At 39.1% G+C, this 22043-nt stretch overlaps 3 protein-coding genes across 6 annotated transcripts; all 3 read right to left on the bottom strand.

The window, feature by feature from the left end:
- Positions 1-307: 307 nt before the first annotated feature.
- On the bottom strand, positions 308-1431 carry gtf2h5 (general transcription factor IIH, polypeptide 5). Of its 2 annotated transcripts, none has more exons than XM_085382072.1 (3): positions 1281-1431; positions 882-968; positions 308-789 (listed from the first exon to the last, which is right to left on the bottom strand). In XM_085382072.1, exons 2-3 carry the CDS (start codon positions 914-916, stop codon positions 609-611), a joined length of 216 nt encoding a protein of 71 aa, XP_085238198.1. In that variant the 5' UTR covers positions 917-968; positions 1281-1431; the 3' UTR covers positions 308-608. The 2 variants fall into 2 exon arrangements, with proteins under 2 accessions (XP_085238198.1, XP_085238199.1); XM_085382073.1 differs by having other exon boundaries at positions 1336-1401.
- Positions 1432-2099: 668 nt separating this feature from the next.
- Positions 2100-9234, bottom strand: serac1 (serine active site containing 1). Of its 3 annotated transcripts, none has more exons than XM_085382862.1 (17): positions 9110-9234; positions 8480-8628; positions 8355-8391; positions 8120-8262; positions 6943-7032; positions 6222-6353; positions 6008-6129; positions 5807-5935; positions 5548-5661; positions 5224-5386; positions 4822-4972; positions 4582-4723; positions 4348-4448; positions 4094-4191; positions 3793-3975; positions 3573-3716; positions 2100-3494 (listed from the first exon to the last, which is right to left on the bottom strand). In XM_085382862.1, exons 2-17 carry the CDS (start codon positions 8571-8573, stop codon positions 3448-3450), a joined length of 1890 nt encoding a protein of 629 aa, XP_085238988.1. In that variant the 5' UTR covers positions 8574-8628; positions 9110-9234; the 3' UTR covers positions 2100-3447. The 3 variants fall into 3 exon arrangements, with proteins under 3 accessions (XP_085238988.1, XP_085238987.1, XP_085238986.1); XM_085382861.1 differs by having other exon boundaries at positions 2133-3463; positions 8480-8632; positions 9110-9192; XM_085382860.1 differs by having other exon boundaries at positions 2135-3463.
- Positions 9235-12109: 2875 nt separating this feature from the next.
- On the bottom strand, positions 12110-16154 carry myct1a (myc target 1a). The gene is made up of 2 exons (XM_085382932.1): positions 15875-16154; positions 12110-13328 (listed from the first exon to the last, which is right to left on the bottom strand). Exons 1-2 carry the CDS (start codon positions 15927-15929, stop codon positions 12784-12786), a joined length of 600 nt encoding a protein of 199 aa, XP_085239058.1. The 5' UTR covers positions 15930-16154; the 3' UTR covers positions 12110-12783.
- Positions 16155-22043: the final 5889 nt, after the last annotated feature.

Raw genomic sequence — 22043 nt, 5'->3', positions numbered from 1 at the left:
GGGGTGCAATGTATAACTAATGTAGAGAAACTTAGCTTGCGTTAATGATACTAAATAAATCTAGTTACTTCATCCAGTCACATTACAAAGAAAGAAAAATAAAGATGCCACATAGTGATAAAAGAGACTATTTACCCTCAAATTATTTTCAATTTAAAATGCTTTAAAAGGGATTATATGACCTTCAAAACACAATTGTATTATTTTGATTTACATTAGAAACAACATCCCAAAATTTTCAGAAGACAGTTTTAAATATTTTTAGACCAACTTTAATCCAAATATGGAAAAAAAAAAACCCTCAAAGTCACTGTTAAACAGCAAGCAGCTGTCAATTTATTTAACTTCGGATCCTTGCTCCTTTCATATCAATTATTAATAAGGGGGGGAAAAAATGCTGCTGCCAACACGGTAGCTTTGATCTGCAATTTAAAGAAGGCAAAGAAAAAGAAAACATATTCTGGAACCTGTTATTAAAATGTATTTAAACTCCTTGAGCATTTTCACAGTAATCCACTGTAGTCTGCAGTTAAAACACTGCAAACATTTATCCAGAGATCATGAGCAGTCCATGGCCAAAAAGTAGCACTTCTCCTGACAGTTTGCGTTTATTTCTGTGTGATGGGGAATGAATTCTGGTCCATCAACTCTCCAACTCTCTCCTGGAGTGTTTGAACCACCTCTGCAAGAATGAACACGTGCGTGTCGTCAAGATCCTTGAGGATGAATTTCTTTCCCAAGGCCATCGTTTCATCCAGGTACAGGAGAAATTGTTTCATGGCAGGATCACTGCAGGAAGAGAAAGTTAAAGTTTCGGCTACTTAAAAACAGATTTCTGTGAAGCTAACTACAAATATTTCTTGGCAAAGTTACAACCTTACCATTCAACAAGGACACCTTTGTGCACGTTGACCATATTGACAGGTGCAGAGAAATGGACAGTCGAAGCTGATTAAAGAGCTGAACACCTGCAGCACAGTAAACAAACCGACAGCTGAAGGCCTCAGGTAGAAGCAGCTTTACGGCAGCTAAACCATTATTAAGCCACCAAACAGTCAGATAAACGCGTCACATGTTTTCGGACATTTTAATAATACTTTTATTACCATTACAACAAAGAAAATACTTGTAAACGTTCCAGTACAGCGTATGCTAGCTCTTTGTTTTAGCACCGGTTAGCATTTTGCTGCTACCACTAGCTCAAAATAGCATGGCCACAGGCATGTTCTGCTACATACCACGATCTTAAATATCTAAAAGAGCAAACTTCATGTACATACCTGTCTACAGTTAAGCGAAGGATTAACATAAAGCAACAAACAGCCGTTTATCTACCCGAGATCTCCAGCTGTTCCTGTTAAGTTTTCAAGGCATTGATGGGTTATGTAAGGTGTGCGCCAAGGGACAATCTTCTGATGTCCAAATATCGCGTTAGCGTGTTTTAAAAGTTTTTGCTGCTTCTGTGCTGCTTTTCTGTGCTTGGTAAAAGGTATCATATCAATACCGTGGGTTTAAAAAACTACGCTGTGTATAGATGAGTGAGTATTATGAAAAAAATAATGCAACATTCGTACCCAAGTGCATAAAATCCATTACAAAAACTGCATCATGACATTGATGCAAAATGTAAGTTAAGATCCAGTATAAAATACAGTACTGTGCCATTTCCCTCCTTCTGTCACTAACAGGAAAACTATGACAACTTGATACATATATATATATATATATATATATATACACAAACACTCAAAACCACTTATAAGGTACAACTGCTCTGCTGCTCCTTAAGGCAAATATCCAATCAGCCAGTCACGTGGAAGTATTTTAGTGCACTTAAGCGTGTAGACATGACAACCAAGATGACCTGCTGAGGTTTAAACTGAGCATCAGAATGGAGAAGAAAGGTGATTTAGGTGACTTTGAATGTGGGCTGATTGTCGAGTACTTCAGAAATTGCTGGTCACTTGAGCTACAACCATCTCTAGGATTTATAGAGACTGATCCAAAAAGAGAGAAAATATCCAGTGAGCAGGAGTTCTCTGGGTAAAAATGCCTCAGAGGAGAATGGTCAGACTGTTTTGAGCTGACAGGAAGACAACAGTAACTCAGATAATCACTTTTTTATATTCAATGTATGCAGAAGAGCATCTATGACTGAACAAAACTTTGAACCTTGAAGCAGATGGGCTACAGCAGCAGAAGAATAAGGTAAGAATAGGAAACTAAGGTTTCCAAGGCTGGTTTAATGGTGTAGGAAATGTTTTCCTGGCACAATTTAGGCCCCTTAGTTCAACCCATTTATTGTTCTGGACCATGTCCATCCTTTTATGATAACAGTGTACCCATCTTGTGATGGCCACTTCCAGCAGGATAAGACATCATGTCACAAAGCTCATATCATGTCATACTGGTTTCTTGTAGGTGGCAATGAGTTCACTGAACTCAAATGACCTCCAGTGACCAGATGTTAATCCTCTTGAGCACCTTTGGGATGTGGTATATTCCTATCATGGATATTCAGCTGACAAATCTGCAGCACCTGTGTGATGGTATCATGTCAATATGGGCCAAAATCCCAGAGGAATGTTTCAAGTACTTTGTTGTATTTTGTACTTTGTATATAGAAATGCATAGACTCATAAACCCTCAAACGTTACACATTTATTCATTTCATTGCCAGCATTTAGGACTGCTAGTGGCAGTGGGGGCTGCAAACACATGTATTAAAATTAATTTGCTTGATCGGTCCCATACAACTGCATGTGCAATCTGAACTAAATGTATGAACTCAGGTCCACTTGAGGTAAGGCTTGGGAAAGAGTATGTTTTGGCACATAAGATGATAATCACACTATAGTTAGAGTAAAACAAATACATATAAAAATAAAGTCTTAAACCTTTGCTCTGGTCAAAAGTCGAGTTGCATGAGTAGCAACAAAATGTCAGTGCATTTTTAAGTAAATACAGTAGATAATGAGCATTGTGTATCCCATGATTAGCTGGTAATAAATCTAAAATAAAAGGAAATCTAGATAAAATTTCAATGTGCTTAATTTACTTGTAAACATAAGTTATTTTCTTTATAACTTAGCTGATGTAGCATTAAGAGACCTATCTCAGTGGATGACTTAAAAAACCCCAACAACAAAAAACGCACCCTGCTATCGTTATCACAACTGACAGGTTTCCACAAATTAGCTATACTGCAATCGCATTTGTGGTGCTTTATGTGAATGTGCAGTTATTTCTCTGTTTGGTTTGGAGTGTAGTATACATTTCAAGTATACAGCAGGTGGTCTCAGTGTCATTGTTTTCATAGATTTCTGTCAGTGGGCGATGTAGCTCTGCAGAGCGTCCAGGATGAACTGGAGGCTGCGTTTGTATAGAAACGAGTCCTTCCTCTCTGGTTTGCAGATGTTTAGGTGATCTACGTCCACTTCAATGAGCTCACCAATCCCGAGATCTGAAACCACAACACGATGAGACGCAAGACACTGCTTCAACTATGTGTTGTTGTTTTTTTAATATTTAAGCTGTACATTTCAGACATTACAGTATTTGGAGTTACATACTTGCTGACTGCGTTGGTACCACAAGTATCTTGATCATGGGTCCAATGTTTGTCGGTAGAGTCTCTGCAAAGCTCAGCACCTTGAAATCCTTTTCTTTGGCCAGGTTCAAGAAGTTGTCATTCAGGCTGCGCAGAGCTGGTGAATCTTAAAACACACACATCAATTCACATTAGATGCTGAAAGAGTTCCATAGACCGCAGAATTCATCATATTCACTGACCTTTACAGAGTTCTCTGACTTCTATGGAGGGGAAGAGAAGATATCTAACATTGACAGAGTACTCTGCCATGAAGGTGCCGTAGTGAGGAACACTATAAAACATAATCCCTTTGGTGTTCTGTAATAACCCATGCATGTCTGGGTCCTGTAAGGCATCCAGCAGCATTTTCTTTACAAGCAGTCCTGCAAGAGAAACCAAATGCAAGAGGATAGATTAGTAATTTTTGTTTTTCAAATTGGATTCAAGGGATCTGCATAAAAGTCCGACATGCTTGTGGAAGGAAAGATGTGGGAGAAATACCTCCCATACTGTGGGCTACCCAGACCACAGGCCTTTCTCCAACTCCCGCCAGCTTTAACTTCTTTAGCAGCTCCTGACTTCTGTAGGCTAGAGACTTCCTGGAGAGACAGATAGTCAACCCTTTTTAATCTGTTGGAGTAATTAATCCAAGGGTACCCGACTTTGCAAAAATATTCTATTTTACCAAGAATAGCACCTTAATCACATGTAGACCTATAAAGAAACTACAGACTTATAGTTGTTGTTTTTTTTACCTCTGATTCTCAGCAGGACACTGGGCCATCCAGTCACTTAGATGACTGTCATACTCCACCGACAGCACTCTAAGATTTGGACAGTCAGCAGCCAACCATGACTGACAATAAACAGTGATAAAACAACACGGAAGAACACTGAGATAAATCTTAAGCTGTGTGAGACCTCAGAAACACTGGAAAACACTGAAACAATCCATTAATGTAATGAGAGGAATTAGGTGCCTTTGTTACCTTTGGCCAGCACTCTGTATAGTCATCTTCGCGTTTGGCTGCCTCCTCTTCCTCTAATGCATTGCGGTCCTTCTGCCTCCACGTCTTAAAAGCTGCCCCTAGAATCCCGTGGATGAACAGCACGTCTGCTTTGATTGGCTGACTGGAAATTGAAAACATTGTCAAAGATGACGGTTGGGTTATAACAATAAAATAATATGACGTTAATGCATTATGTAATAACTGAATTTGTTTTCCTACTTGCTACGTGTTTGTGGGTGCAGGATATAGACGCCATCTGGGTATTTCTCTTTTACTGTCTCCCTGTCCAGGTTTGCAAGAGCGCGAGCTGCGTGAGACGCCTGCATGATGTGAGGGCACTGCATCATCTCAGCCAGGACAGACACCCAGCCTGCAAGTGTTTTATGGGTAAAGTAGGGGGAAAAAAACAGGAAAGTGTGAGGAGTACGATAACATTTATAAGTTGGGGTGGATAACTATAAAAGTAAACACATTTTTTGTGATGGTGAAAATCGAATCTCTAATTGAAACAAGCACAACATATATTTTAGACCTTACTTTCATAACATCTTTAGCGCACCCAGTCAGGATTACACATAATCAGAGCTGTCTCCAGTTTATTCAGATTAGTTACAGACTTACCGGACTGGGCTATGGCCTGATGGGCACCTTCATTGAGAGCCAGGTTTCCGATGATGCGAACAATGTTCCTCTGAATCTTCATAGAGTCTGTTCTGAGCTGATAAACCCTCTGGAGAAGCTGTAGACCTCCGTTGGCAACTATGTGGTCACAGTGGCTCCTTACCTGCAGATCACAAAGTATTAACCACAAGGCAACATCCAGACAGCGGGCGCATAGAATTGACCTTAATACACTGCTACAATGACCACAATGAGTAGTAAGTAAATAATCAAGCCACCGACTCCAGACTAAATCACCTTTGGATGCACAATGATGATGATTACCTTTGAGTGCTGTACCAGTGCCTGCAGACAGAAGGACTCCACCTTCTCAGAAGGAACAGAGGTAAGGCTCTGGGCATAAGGCAGCCCATTGCCACCAAAACTCCACAGACCACCCTGAACAATGAAGCGCACGTGTTAATGACAGGATATAGAAACTAGCTTCTTCTTTTTTTCTTTATCACATCCCAGTGACTGTTTTTAGTTTTAGACCTGGCCTTCCTAATGACTGTACATGTATGTGTACATCTGTGATTGTTACCCTTTGTGCTGCCAAGGACTGAGTGCTCTCTCTCAGGGCCAGTGAGGTAAAGTACCGAACACATTTGTCCACCTCAGTTTGAGGCAGAGATGCCAAAAGCTGCCTCAGTCCGTCCTCCGCTGACAAACCCTGAGAAGATCACAGCACATCTGTGAGGTAGGCATTCAAATGGTAACTATCCTAAAAAGTAGATTTGAGTACCTCCTCCAAATCAGGCAGTGCAGGTGGGTGACGGAAAAACCTCAGGTCTACCTGAGGCATCCGGGCCAAGCCCACTGCTGTCCGATGGTCTATAACCTGGGCTGCCGTCTGGTACTGGTAATCTGGATTATTCAAAACAGGTGTGATCTAAGACCAGAGCAGGTCTCTGTTGTGTATCAAATTAACGTGACAGGAAACTTTTAGGGTCCTTTACCATGCCAGTGGTGATTGTCTGCAAGCTCCTGAACAGCCTCTAGTCTGATGGCTTTGTTAGCTGACTGTGTCTTCTTCAGCAGGACCCACAATGCCACCTCATGTGGGTCAGCATCCACATGACTGAAGTGCTCTAAGACACAAAATTACGGAACAAACTGACCGTCTGAACATTTACAAAATAAAAGTGGAGACGTGTTCTACTAATTCCTCTAACTGGACCTTTTAGCAATTCTAACTACAACTAAAAGGTTAACTACTAGTGTCTACTGCACCACCTTTTAGATTACTACAAGAGCTAATGAGCTACAGTACAAACCTTGCAGGAGTGAAACTTGTGTCATCAATTTGGCAGCTATTAATTTGTAAAAGGTTAAAGTAAACAAAAGTGAATGTAACTTTTTGTCTGCGGATTTAAAACTACAGGTGGCTAAAAACAAAACAAAAAATCTCAGACTTGTTTATTCCACTCACTTTTACAAGATCCACACCACTGTAAAAGCTATGTGGCATTCAAAACAGGATGTGCATGTGCAAAGGCAGGTGTTTCCTTTGGTCTCTGTGCACATATGTCACATAAAATTGACTAAATGACTACAGTTTTCTGAGCATAAACACTTGCCCTGCTATTGGCAATAATACTTTTCAGTTCAAGAAATATTAGGGGCATTATCGTGTATCTGTCTATGTTATTGGTGAATTGGTGTTTGTTAGTTTCTTACCATCGAGTGATTGCAGTAAAAGCCTCGAGGATATTTCCACAAACCGTCTTGCTGCTTTATGAAGTTCCCTCCTTGCTTTGTGTGTAAGTCCTGGAAGAGATGCAGAAAAAAACAACTAGCCACTACTCTCTTGACAAAATTTAGAACTGCATTTCTATAACATTATAAAGACAACAGAAACCATTTAGAAATGCTTCCCTGTAGAGGTGGCTAATTAATCAAATTTGAGTCAGATTAATTTATATTTCCATTTTTATAATAAAGATTCTGTTTTTTATCTTTCACTATAAATCCATCTCATCCTTATAGCATTTGCACCTCCCCGAAAGCCTAAACACATTCCCTGCTATACTGTTGTGTGTTAAGTTCACATGTATTTATTTTAAGTTAAAAGTGAAGTAGCGCATTATGAGTGATTACTGCTTAAAATGATCATGATCATATGTTTCGGCATAGTCAAGCCGCTTATATTTGAGTTTATAAGTTGATTGTGAAAGCTTCCACTAAAAAGGTCGAGGAAGTAAAATCACCCAACACCAAATGGCCCAAAGTCCTGGCAGGAAAGGGAAGACAGGAAGAATGAAGGCAGATGTCACTGCCCCACTGAACATAAAAAACTCAACAACACTTTCTCATACAAGAACAAAATGGGGCCACTCAGCATATTTGTCAGATAATGCCCTCCCACAGTAGGGAAGAAGGAACATGTCCAAAACCCAGTAAATTTAAATTAAAAATCTAAACAGGTCTTACTACATTTATAGGCTAGTGGAAATATATAAATAATTTATACAGCAAAAGAGGTTAAAATGACAGATTTAGTACAAGAAGAAATACTGCAATGCCAAATGGGAGATGCTACATTTGACCTTGTGTATTTTCACAACAAAACGTGTAATTCGTCCCAAAATACGTCCGACACTAGATGGAGGTATGTAGAAACAGAATGTGAATATTTTGATGCAGTGAGAAAATGTAGAACTACAAACACAGTCGTACAACAGGCAAAAACATCAAATATGAGACTCCGTGATGCATTTATAAATGTACTGTTTATTCTGGGATTGTCCTACAAACACCAGCCAGGGTTTGGTGAAAAGTTGTGACTGAGTCCAGCAACAAAAGATATATAATGTGTCATGTTACCCATGAGGTTGTTTAGGATAGCATTAATTACCTCCAGTTAGGTTGTCTTTTTCATCTGAAGGAGTGGCCCTCAGATAGATGTACGACTTGTTCTTCTCCTGAAGAATTGCACTAGTGTCAATGGTCACAGCCTTATCCAAGGCTATCACCTCATAAGTAATAAAAAGACAGCCCCTGCAGAAAGGAGCATGTTTAATAAGCTATGGGACAGAGATCATTCTTCTCTCACACGCTGCATAAATCATTCTTTTAATAATGTAACTTACCCCAAGACAACTGCGCCAGTTACTTTAGCAACTTTCCCTAAATGCCAGCGAAGAGGAAAATCTTTATTTTCAACGTGTTTATTGAAATTTATTGTACAAGATTGCTGATTTGTCTAATAACTTACTTAAATCTTTCCACTGAAGCACTTTCTTCACACTAGGCGGCCCAGCTGTGCTCAGCCTCCGACAACGGATCCAGCGCAGAGCGGCTGCGGACATCCTTCCCCTGTGTGCCCTCCCAGATGTGCGTGTGTTAACCAGACTGCTGTCCAACCTATCTGACCAAGTCACAGACGTGAGGACAGTGTCTGATAAGGCACATAACGGTATGTCAACGCAAAAACGACCCGATAATTACATTTAATGTTATCATGTCAGTTTAAACACTTAGCAGTGCTAACATTTAACTCGTGACAGTGCTAATGGTGAACTAATCTAAAGCATTAATATAATCAAAGACCATTAGCTAAACGTTAGCTAGCCACACAGATGGGTGTAACTGACAGCTGGGCTAAAATTACTTGAGTAAATAACATAAACACCGGTAAGTCTCCGCCATAAAGCCAAAGCTGGCATGAACACCCAAACGTAATCCGGGTGAAGCTAAATGAAGCCTTAGCTGCCACTAACTTGGTGGAGATTAGTTAGCATTTGGCTATGATTGTTCTAGCTCTGTGCAAGGCACCCAAACGGCTAATGGAGTAACCCGGTGGACATGTAGTGGATTAATGTCCATTTCTGATAAGCGAGTTTACCGTATTTATCGATGGACACGTTTTAAAAGAACTACGATAACGTCCTCCAAGACTGCAGCCGGTGTAAATAAACACAACATAAATTTGTCCCACAAATAATACGTCATCCACTGCAACAGTTTTTTTTTTATTGACCGCTTTAGAGGTTCGGTGTGTGAACTGCAAGATTACGCAAAAACGACAGTGTAAAAAGTAAATATGTCACGGGGGGGAAGAGGAGGGGCGAGAGTAAGAGAGGCATCAAATAAAGACGGTAATACTGTTACAATGCGATATTATAAAATCAAAAATGTTTATAGCCTTCTTGTTGCGGGAAGGATAAATTGTGGTCACATAAAGTTTAATTTCCATTCATGAAAATAGGGAAGTGTGGCTTCTTATTGGAGAACTGCAATTTATGGATGTGAAATTTGGCAATATCAGCAAACTGATAAGAATAGATGGGTTAGAGGAGGGGTGTCAAATATAAGGCACAGGGGCCAGAAATAAGCTGATGAACACTCCAATCGGGCCTCACTGGACAGCTTTAGGAAATGCGAAGAGAGTCTGTTTTAGTTTGACTTTTAATATAATTTTGTATCACAGATTTATCTTTACTGCTAAATACCTCCTATGTGGCCACACCTAAGTAATTAGGTAACAGATAATAAAAAAAAATATATCAGAAAAGTTCCTTTTCTTCACTACAGAAATTAATGGGTTTTTTTTTAACAATGGATACAAATAAAGGACGTGTTCTGTGAATAAACAAAAACTTTGTGTTTTGTAATCACAGGATTGACAAAGATATAGCTACCAGAACCTTTTCTGTAATTTTACACGTTTATTTCTTACAATTTAATTCTCATACATATAGATTTCTTTCATTCACTACAGCAGTGGATGAATCTTTATTATGTAGAAAAAAACTGAGATGTTCTGTTGAAATTGTGCTTCTTTGTCAAATATTAAGATAATATTCAATAATCGAATAACCCATTATGAACGGACAGAAAGAAGAGTTTCATTGGTCTGGCCCACTTAAGATCAAAGTGTGCTGTATCTGGCTCACAGTTTAAAATGAGTTTGACCTCCTTTCTCTTTCTCAGTCAAATATGTACCAGATTTATTTAAAGTGAAAATTTGACAAAATGTTATTAGAACTAAAACCAGTAATGTCTTTTCTACAACTCTTTTCCATAAGTACAAGACAAAAATATATATAGGAGGACATCTGTGGGAAGGTCTGACAAAAAGAGCAAAATATATCTATCTAAACAGAAGTGTATTTTTTACATGCAGTAACAGTTATTACATGTTTTTTACATTTTATTTGCATTTTTAACATATCATAAAACTTTTAAAAACTTAAACACAACTCAAAACATTGTTCTTTCTTCTCAAAACTGATTTCTTTAACCAAAACAACACGCACATACCTTTACATTCCTACAGAACATCAAAAACCAAATTCAGAAATTCAGGAAACTACTATAAAAATTATTTGTGTATTTTTGGCCATGAAGCTACATATTTAAATCCATGCAAATGTGTAAGAGTAAGTTTATTTTTTCTTGTTCTGGTGAAGTGTAGGGAGTTTTGTCCAAATATAGCATTTACAGTTCTACATATATCTCAACACCAGTGTTACCTGTTTCATGTAGTATATGGCAAAACTCAGTAATTCCACCATGTAATGTTAGTACAGTGAGAAACATTGCCAAGAAAATCAGTGCAGAGATACAAAAAGGTAACAAAAGAAGTATTTATTGGTTACTATAATACAAAATGTCCCACTGAGCAGCTGCACACATTTCACTGGAAATATTGGCATGGCTGAGCCTTCCTCTTCCTCCTCGTCCACGATGGCCTCCGCTGCCTGCTAGTCTTCCTCTTCTACACTTGAGGCCTCTTTTATACTCTGACACATGACTGAATTGTTCTTCTAGTTGAGTTTGAGGAGGTGCATGACGAGTGAGAGGAACTGGTAATGATTGTGTTGCCTTTTGAAGGCCAGTGTTTTGTAGGTGAAAAAAGCGTGTTGAATAATGGATTTGTGTGTCAGAAATGTGCAAATCTTGGATTTATAATGATATTTGAGTGAGACCAGTAAAATTGTGCTAAGAGTTTGGCATTTTGGAGTCATGTTTTTAGATTTGGTTGTATAGTTCTTTTTTGTGTGTATTAAATGTGGTAAACTAATTAATTTAGTTTCCATAGTAGGTTTGTTTGTTTCGGTTTAGTTTTTAGTTTGCATTGTTTAAAATTTTTAAGTTTTAGGTTAGCTTTTATTATTATTTTTCTGTCTGGCTTTAGTCAGCTGTAAATACCTTAGCGATTATGTGTTTTGCCATTACGAGTGCTGCTCATCGTTTGGTCCTGTAAAGTTTAAGAGCTGTGTAGGGATTGTGTCCTTCACCTTTCAAACTTTACTGTTGTACACAAGTTCCTTCTTCAGGAAACAACAGTTAGGACAGTAATAAAAATGACAGCACAGCTGCACTGTAAATATAGCAGTCTAACACAGCTATTACTATTATTGTATTCTGGCTTTTTTTTACTCTAGAGTGCATTACTGTGGAACAACACTATAGTCTTGAACTGTTGGTAGCTCATATTTGAGTGAGTGCTAGGTTGAACTGCATTGTAAGGTGACTACCTTGACTTTTATGAAGTGTGCTGGAGAGGTTTCATGAAAATCAACATAGTAGCAGTTCATAGTACAATGGTTCAGACATTTGCTTGCCATGCAAAAGGTCACTGGTTCAGTTTTAGCTGGAGATTAAAAGCCCATTTGTGCTTGTACCAAGGGAGCAGCTGAAAGTAGCTATAGGTGGAGTGGTAAAGGACAGAACCCATTACATTTTGAGATTGCTCAGTATCCTTTCTTTATACCCAGAGGCCTTATTGGAAGAATTATTCACTTTTTTTAATATATTTTGTGTCAGCTTATGTGAAGAAATGGTTGTCCTGCCGAGTCCCTCCAGACCTGTTGCAGACCAAAATGTCTGCACTGAAAAGCCTTTTTGAGTCTTGCTTTATTGCATTAACTTAAGAGCAGAGTCCAGTAAAATACATTCAAAACATACAGAACAAAAATTCTTATACCTAATGCCCACATTTTCTCACATGTCACATTCGCAAGTGCTGTTCATGCAAACACATAAACAAAATCATCTTGAATATGTGATTCAGAAAATAAAAAACATCAGGTCCATTTAACCAAGTTTTCATCATGAATTTGATAAAACATCAAATAGTCTAATGCACTTTATTAACTACAGGCTTACACACACTTTTTATTTATCTTTTAAGCTTCACGTGTACAATCATTACATCTTTTCTTGCATAGTTATTATACGACCTGCACGGAGAAAGCATATGTCTTGCCTTACATTATAAATAATCACCAGTGACAGGATGCAACACCATTCAAATAACTTTTTACAATTTCTTTTTTTGTATAAAAGTATCTAATGATGAAAGGCAAATATGTTTATAAATATATAGCAGATTTGCTAAAAATTATGTAATTTCAGGAAGTTATTGTGTTAAGCAGGGCACTTAGCTGAGCTTGGCCTCTTTGTTTTCTCCACTCCAGCTCCACCTGATCATAAAAATCATTATAGATTTAGTCCAGTTTGGAAATCCATTCATCTCCCAATTAGTATCAGCCAGTGCTGCTTTCACTCCTCTTAGGTTCGGGTTTCCTGATAAGCTCTGATTATGCTCTCATAAGCTGGAGGTGGGGTCTGCGTAGCATGAAGACCTCTGACACTGTTCCCCCAAAATGACTCTGGTCTTGGTGGGGTGGCAGCTGGCTGGGCTACGCTTTGAGCTGATCCAGTTGATGTAGTCAGAGGTGGTGTACGTGGCAGTGTGGTTTGGCTCCCCTCCTCTGCCTCTCTTGCAATTTGGCTGCACTGGAGGAGCGGGTGGAAGGTGGAGCCCCTGAAGCTGGATTTATGCGCCATTGCGTCAAAGTGATCTTGAGAGGAAGTCTGGCGGTGAAAGGTGAAAGCAGCTGTCACTAAGCTGTTGTTGCTTCGCCGGTCATAGCTGCTGCTGCGGTTAAAGCCTGGACGATGGCGGGAAGAAGTGTGCGAGCGGCGATGCGGGCGGCGGGTGATGCTGGCAGAGCCTGCTTTGTGTCGGGAAAACCAAGTAAGCATCACATAAACTAGGGCGCCCAAGAGAAGGCCCACTGCCACAGAAGCACAGAAAGCTATAATCAGGTGGTCTGTGAAGAGAGAAGCATACCATTTAAAAAAGGATCATTATAAAATGATCTGTGCTGTAGTATCTTTTTTATATCGCAAATATTCCCATTACAAGTCTGTGAAAAAGTGTTTGCTCCCTTTCCTGCTTTCTTCTTTGTTTATATGCTTTAAATCATTAAATGAAATTGTAATATTAGACAAAGATAACCTGAGTAAGTATAAAATGCAGTTTTAAATTATGGTTTAATTTATTAAACCATCATTTTGTTATTAATCAGTTAATTCATGATTCCCTGTGTGAAATCATGAATGAACTGTGATTAGCCAAATTTTTTCAGAAGTTCACTTCAGTTTCACAAGCCACTCTTAGGTTTGATTACTGCCAGACCTGTTGTATCAAAGAATTACTTAAATAGAACCTGCCTGACAAAGTGAAGCAGGCTAAAAGATTTCAGAAGACAGCACATCGTGCCAAGATCTAAAGAAACAGCTGAGAATCAAAGTCATTGATATCTATCAGTCTGGAAAGGGTTATAAAGCCATTTCTAAAGCTTTAAGGCTGGGAATCTGAACTTGGAACAGCGGTGAACCTTCCTATGAGTGTCCGGCCTACCGAAATTAGTCCAAGCGCACATACATAACTTATGGAAGGAGGTCAGAAAATAACCAGGACAAAATCTAAAGAGCTGCAGGGTTCACATGTCTCAGTTACACTTAGAATTCATGACTTGGCAAAAATGGCATCCAAGAGAGAGTTCCAAGGAGAAAACCACTGGTGACCAAAAAGAACACAAAGGCTTGTCTTGCACTGCCAAAAAACATCTTGGTGATCCCCAAGATTTCTTGAAGGCTTGAGTACCTTTACATCTGGCATACAACTAACACATCATTTCATAAAAAGATCACCACACCAACAGTAAAATAAAATTCTAAAGGAGAATGTCTGGCCATCAGTTCATGCCCTAAAGCTCAAGTACACTTGGGCTATGCAGCAGAACAGTGATCTAAAACACATCAGCAGGCCCACCTCTGAATAGACAAAAACAAAAATGTAGGCTTTGGAGTGGCCTGGTCAAAGTCTTGACTTAAATCCCATTGAGTCTTTTTTGACATGACCTTAAAAAGGCCATTGATGCTGGAAAATCCTCCACTGTGGCTGAATTAAAACAATTCTGCAAAGAAGAGTTTGCCAAAATTCCACCACAGTGATGTGAAAGACTGATTACCAGGTATCACAAATACTTGCTTGCAGTTCTGTGTGGCAAGTGTGGAACAACCAGTTAATATTTCTACAAATGCATATAAAATTGACAAAAAGATACATTTAGATACATTTTTTGATGCTCTCAATACAACATCAGAAATTAATTTGGATCTAAATATCCTTCTGGATCCACACAGTCAATTAATGCACAGGTTGGAGGGTTTTTCAGCTTTGGTGAAGTTATACATCCTCACTGCTCTTATGCACATGCAGTGCATCTAAATATCCTTTATGGTCTTTTTTTTAATAATCCACTGTGAATGCAAGGGATTTAATGTGTGCTAGGAAGAAACTGAGAATTGCCAGACGTGTCTTGAAATATGGTGGCCCTTGACAAAATAATAATAGGCTTTCCTCTGCCTGTGTTTAACAGATTGAGCGTCTTGGAGAAAACAAACCAACTGAGTTTCATTTCCACACACGCACACACAGACAAAAAATGAAAAGCTGTTGACATATTCTTGCTCTGTGCTACTTTGCCTTGGATAAAGCCAACTGAGCATGCTTGAGAGAAGGAAGAGAATGTAGCAGATGAGACAAATACCACTGGACTTATGCCAGGAAAAGAAATCGGGTTCCCCTCAATAAAATGTTCAAAAAGTTTGAACCTGCTTTGTTACTAGACCACATTTCCACAAGTTTTTTTTTCTCTAATTTTGGAAAATGGAGGGCAGACGCTAGTAAAAAGTCATCTGGAAATACCATTAGGGAAAACTGAAAAAAAGAAAACATCAGCAGCAAGTATGTCTGTGAAGGTTCTCAGTCATCCAGGTTATGGTAATCTAAGGAGCTTAGAAAGAAAAGTGACTGGATTGACATTAACATTGATTCAGTAGGTCACATGATAGGGTGAGGTTTCACCTTAAAACTCAGATAATGACCTACACCTTTGTTCATTTGATGAGGCACCTGATCAATAGTGGGTCAAGTACCCTCTTAAGGGAAAACTCCCACTAGGGCTTAAATACCTGGGACTCTCCACCATTTGGTTTTAGAACAGAAGAAGATTCTCGAATGAAAGGTGAAACGTCCTCAAGAAACTTAAAGAAGTCCAGTCGCTTTTCTTTCCACGCTCCTTAGATGAGCACCAAACAGATCGAGCATTCTTAGAAGTCTGAAAAGGTTTCTTTGAATATTCAAATTTGGATGATAAAGCTTGGTTCAAAAAGGCACCAGGCCCGCATATTACATCTATTCTAGGAGGCGATTCAAGCTTGAATTCCTGAAGGCACCAATCAGAGCAACCACATGAAACACACCAGCTAAAAGAGAAAGAAAACTCAGAAAACTCAGAAAACTCACCAACGTCGGCAGGCTGAAGCATTTCCAGAAGGAAATTTGTGTTGTTCGCAGCCATGACTTAATCTGCTTTGTCAAAGGAGAGGAAGAGAGACTGAAGCTCAGTTCAGTCTGTCTGTTCCTCGTCTTCTCCCTTCTCTCCTGTCAATTCTTTCCTGTCCTTTTTTATGATGGGTTTTCCTGTCTTTCTGTCCCGTCTCTTTTCCTGTTCCCCCTACTTTCTCCCTCTTCTCCTTTGCTCACTTTCCCTGTCAGTAACGTCCGACTTCCTCAAAAGGAGACTCAGCCCAGACGCTCGCAGGGCTGGCAGCTAACTCTGACAGTCAGCTTGTTTATGGAAGCGGAAAACTACACTGTCACATTTCCTGCTTTTCTGCTGGAAATTAGCAACAGGAGGGGCTTATCTACTCAGGACAGAGATCCTGGAGGTATAGAGACGGGGTGTTTCTGTAATCACTTCCTCTCTCATCATTTCCTTCAGGTTGATTAAAGTAGAAGAAGGATCACCACTGCAGGAGTTAGTCCTTCAGCTGTTACCATATGAGAGTCTATTACAATCACAAATATTTTTCTTCCTTTCAGAAATGATAAATATTTCAATCTCTTCTTTTTTTTCTTCCGTCACAGAGACCCCAGGCGACAAGCCACCACCTTGCACCAGAAGTTACATTTCTGGGGCTGTAAGGGGCATTGAAAGGCAAATCTCCAACTGAAAATGGTGATTGTAATTTTGCACGTGTCTTTAACTGCAGCATTTGTATTGGTAAACTCAGTGTTTCTTCGGTGCCTCTCTCTCTATCAAAACCAAAGTTGCCTGAATTTGAGAGATTCATTAAAAAAATGTAATTTGATAAGAAAGAAGAGCTGCTCAGCTGCTCTTTTGATACACCAACATTTTTATTTCAAGTTCTTTTTTACCGCCTTCTCTCAACAAATCAGGATATAATGCACTGAAATGAATCTCTGTGTTTTTGATCCCACGCTAAACTAAGGAAAAAGAATAGCAGTCAAATCTGCTGCAAATTCATCAATTCAGTCAGGAAGAACGATGCCAGTAGTCACATTGGTATGCCTCTGAGGTAGACCGGCCCCTTTGCTCCAACAGCAGCTTTTTATTTTACTTCTCCGAGTTGACCCCTGATCTCAGCTTTCTCTAAACATTCACTGAGTCAATGGTTTTTTGTTTTTGTTTTTAAAATACACAATTATGAGCATTTTACTCAAAAATCTCTGAGAGTTTATTGTGTTAAGAGAGCTTTAACCTTCTTACTGGCAAAGAGAGAGTAAGGGAGAGAGACTATCCCAACCAAAGCTTGAACTTCCTTTAATTGTTGGCTCGGCTGTATGACCTGTTGAAAATAGTATGTCAGGCCATTGTTTTCTGATATAGAGAAGCTGAAGGCCAATAAACCAATATGTTGATATGTGGCGGAGACATTCTTTAAGCTTTTATAGCTTTTGTTCATGGCATTTATCAAGTGTAGCAGGGCGGAGTGGTGGGAAATAACTGTGCAGTCCTTAATGTCTTAATGTCTAAAGTAAAGAAATACACATCCAGAAGTACTTCAAAGATTTAGGTAGCAAGGAAAAATGCAGATTTTACAGATTTTTAAAAATTAATATTTTATAAACCTTCAAAGCTGTGGCTTGTATCAATGTGCTTTTCTGGAGCATGTATAAAATTAGTAAAATAAAAATAAACAGGTGATACTGTTTTGTTTTAAAGACATTGCATTGGTTAGAAATTAATGCACCAGGGAGCTACTCTCTGTGTTTCTTCTGTCCCCGCTTTGATCAGTAGATGGAGCAATACTCCAGGGTAACTTCATATCTCTTTATGTGATCTGAAAGTCAGAGAGCATGTCTGCTGCCACCCTGTAAACATTAAACATCTGTAAACATTAAACATCAGTCAAAATGGGGGGAAAGAGTTAGAAAAACATCTCTGTTAGCTAATTAGCAGACACAAATGATAAAAGGGCTGAGGTTATTTATCTTTAATATTTGCACTGTACTTTTGAATGTGTGATGCAGTCTGTTTGCAGACCTCCACATAATGATTATTCAACAGTATTGCACTCAAAAAAAGCCATGCTTTCTGCATCTTAATTAATAATGGGTGGCAGCCCTTTAAGGCAAGTACATTTTTACACAATTTTCATGAATTAATTACATAAATAATTGTGTCCTTTTTGCTACAGAAAAACATGTAAAAGGCTTCTGAGTTGAATACATAACATACATCAGTATAACTGGAAAGATTCACTCATGTTTCAAACATGTTTCGTGGTAAACAACTTTTCAGATACAATAATTCAGGACCCATAATAGATTTGCAGAACAGCGTTTCTCTCTTAGCATGTTGATTTTTGCCATGCATACAGCAAACTTTCTAATGAGATTTCAGAAAACTGCTGACTATGCATGAAAGAGATTACCATGCTATCAGTCTTGCTCCCAGCTCTCTGGCTGTGCAATGATTAGATAAGAAAACGGATCTTAAAAGGGTTACTCTTGGATGGTTTCCTATTGACCTGAGTGTTTTGTCTCTGCTCTCCTCTGCTGCAGCATTGTCGACTTTCTCTTTCGCTGAATCTGTTTTGGTCCACAGGGGCGCTGAACGGTAGAGGTCACCTCGAGCTGAGCTGTGTAAAAATGTAGGAATCAGCAGTCCATTCCTGCTGCAGAGCAGCCGGCCAATCCAGCGAAATCCCACAACATTTCAGTGCACTGACGAGTCAAACGGCTGATTCTGACACATGTACATTTATTGGGAAGGAGTTCCTATATAGCTGATACTGAATTCACCAAGGTAAATCTTTTGCCCCATATTTTCTATGGCAGTAGCAATGGCAGGCCTGTAATTTGAATGGATTATTGTTTTGTTTTGTTTTTGCCTTGTCTTACACTGTGGTTTAGAACATTTTTTAGTAGGTTTACCAGTAAAACACCAATTCATCTTGTTTGGGGGAGTTATTTTGAGGATTTCATGTTCTTCCACATCTTCTCTCCACAGCTTTTTGGCTGAAAGACAAATATTTCCCCCCAGTAAATATTATTTTTACACAGTCACTGCAGAAAACAAACAAAACAACAGCACGCAACAAAAGCTTCAAAAAGGCTGCCGAGATGTTGCAGAAATCTAGACATCCAGACCTGCAGATATACTGTGGAAGGCAAATCCTCATCCTTAAAATCAGCCCTTTTCACCTGCTGCCAATCATTTAGTGAAATCAAAGAAGCTTCAGTCGATCATTTATTAGTTTTTCTGTTTTCAAGGCGTCCTCATCTGTGTCTGCCTTTGTGGAATGACGGTCTGGACGGAGCTCTGTAGCTCCCTCTTTTAGTTTTCTAAGAGCTCTCCTGAGATGATGATGAAAGGACTTGTCTAATGGGATTACACATCGCAATAAGTGCTCAGAGCCCAGTGGTTCATCGCACCTCCCTCTTGCATTTCAAAGAGTGGCATTGATCTGTTGTTGGGTAGTATATCTTGGACATTGTGTTTTAAGGGAGATGCTTTATTGCTTGATTCACAGAGGTTTGTTCTTAATGTTCTTTGTCATTCCAGCCCCAAAATATATGTGTGATTCCTTTAAAACTACACTTAAAATGAAATGTCCTTTGGTTAGGATACAGCTCGCTTATTTTCAAGGATTTGATCTGCAAAAGACACCAATCCCCCCCACCGCCACCCGCACCCCATCCAACCTTTAACCTGAGCACACTGTAAAGGTGATGTCATGGGATAATTCACAAAGCAATGAATTAAGTAGCAACTGAAACTTCTAGTTTATATTGAAATCAAGCAGCATTATGTCATACTTTTGCACACGTGTGCACATGTTCTCTGTATGCTTATGTATATTTAGATTTTATCATGCTAGAGATGGTCTACCTCTATTAATACCAGTGAAATAACAATTTTTCTGTTAGGAAAAATGATTAATAACAGGGTTCCAGTGTATTCCTTTAAGTAAGGAGAAAAATATAGACAATATATGATCATCTAGTCATTGTATTATTTTATTTATTACAATGACTTCATATTAAAAAACTGTATTTTTAAGGTGCAACCCAACCCAAATGTGATTTATACAACAGGTTGGAGCTTGAAATTCTTTCCTTAACCATCAAACAAAGCCAACAAATTATTATACTTTCTGGATTTTTAAGTGGTAGAGCCATTTAGCTCATTTTCAAAACAACATGCTTTCAAATATGTAAGTGATTTTGTTTTCTATGCATCATTAACGCTAATTGTTTTAATCCATTTTGCCTCCATTTTATCTTCAGTAATTTAAGAGCAGTTAATCTTGGTAAATAGCATCCATTTTCCACCACTAATAAAGCAAATACATCAGTCCTTCTGTCTGGCTGAAGGCGTAGTTATCACTCTGGAGTGAGTGCACAAGTTTGGCTTTAACCATTTCAACAAATTAATGCTCAAACCAATATTACCCTCAAATTGAGTCTGATAAATTTTCAGTATCCTTAACATGTATTGGTGCTGACAGGTTTGATTCTTTAATGTCAGCCCTTTTTAAAGTGGGATTTATCTTCCATCGCACATTTTCTGTGACTCATTCTGTTTTTTCTTGTTTCTTTCTTTTGCCACTCTGCAGACACGCACATTTGCCCAGCTGAAGCCAACTTCCCATGTGGAAGAACCAGAAGGCAGGAGAAGAAGCCCTATCCTGAGGTCTGAGATGGAAGCGTATTCCTTTTGGTTGGACAGCAGGTGGCAGTACATGCAGACCACAAAGCTATACAGTCTGCAGGAGTAAAAGGCTCAGGGAAGGGAGGGGGGCCTCTAAGATGTTCAGTGCACAGACACACATGCATGCATGCTCGCATACACATCCAGTTTGCACTTACATCATCATTACCAGGGGAGGAGCTCTGCAGAATGTGAGGATTGCAGACAGCTACTGTAACAGGGATGACTTCAAAAGAAACAGCAACATTGGCATGATTCAGTCTTGACACACTGCGGTCAGTGTGAAGACTCTAAACTGCTGCAGTCCTGGTCAGAGCATGAGGATCTTGCCAGGGTGATTCACAGGAGCTGGGACGTGACTTTAGTGACCTCAGCACAGCAGCATGGCATCACCCAGGCACTACGGACACTCTGCTCGGGATATTACCAACGTGATGCAGAAGCTGCAAGGTAGGAGCCAAATGCTTACTCACAATGCTCTAACTTGGTTTTGCAGAGTGTTTAGAGGTGACCTAGAGCTTGGTATGACACAGCAGAGCAGAATGAGGTAGAGACAGCGTGGAAAAATCTGTCTTCCATCTCATCCTCATGACATGAGTGTCCTGATGTGTAATGCTGGAATTCAAGTTCATATGGCTGATAAATGTTTGGTATGAGAAGGGCATAAATCAGTGGAATGTGCAATGTCACTGCATGCAGTGTAAGAAGTACAGTAGAAATTTGGGGTTATAATCAGTTCTGTTTTATCTCACCTTCAGGCCCTATCAGTGCTTTGGTTTATTTTAAATGCTCTGAATCTTTTTTTTAAATCAAGATGGAGAAACCTGCAGCAGTTAGAGCTTATTATTTGACATATAATTTTTCTTTTTCATTGGGAAAAAAACTTGATCAAATGGTAATGAGTAAATGTGTGAGAGACAGCATTATTGCCCCATTCTTGTTTGTGTTTTGTGTTTGTTTTAATTGCCTGCTTGCTCGCTGTGTGTTTGGTCTGTCTGTGTTAGTGATTGCACACATGGAGTGCAGTGTGTGTGTGTGTTTGTGTGTATATATATGTTTCTGTATGTTGATTGACAGGGAAGCAGACAATAGCAAAGCTAATCCTCAGAGAAGCTGACAGGATGAAGTCTATTCCTCAGCCTAACTCGGCTGTAGTAGCAGGACTCCTCATAATGGACAGTTATATCCTCAGCTTGCTGGCACAGTTACATCCAACCTGGCTAATTTAAAATAATCAGCTTAAAGTATTTTTTTTTAAATCTTCTCTAACCTCTAACTTTTATTTCTTCTTTAAAATTTTATTCTCTATTCTTTAAAATTTTATTTTATTGTATTTTTTGGAGCAGATAACTAGCATTTATTCCCATTTGCTAATAATGAAACAGCATGGCTTTAACAGTTTCACAAGCTTCCAGTGGGAAACGGTGTATCTCAGTGTGCCGGGATCATGTA

Source organism: Rhamphochromis longiceps, linkage group LG15 (assembly GCF_057381845.1).
Source record: "Rhamphochromis longiceps isolate RC_006_pf linkage group LG15, R_longiceps_female_GT1.1, whole genome shotgun sequence".
Classification (NCBI taxonomy): Eukaryota; Metazoa; Chordata; class Actinopteri; order Cichliformes; family Cichlidae; genus Rhamphochromis; species Rhamphochromis longiceps.
This window is presented reverse-complemented; position numbering and strand designations above follow the sequence as displayed.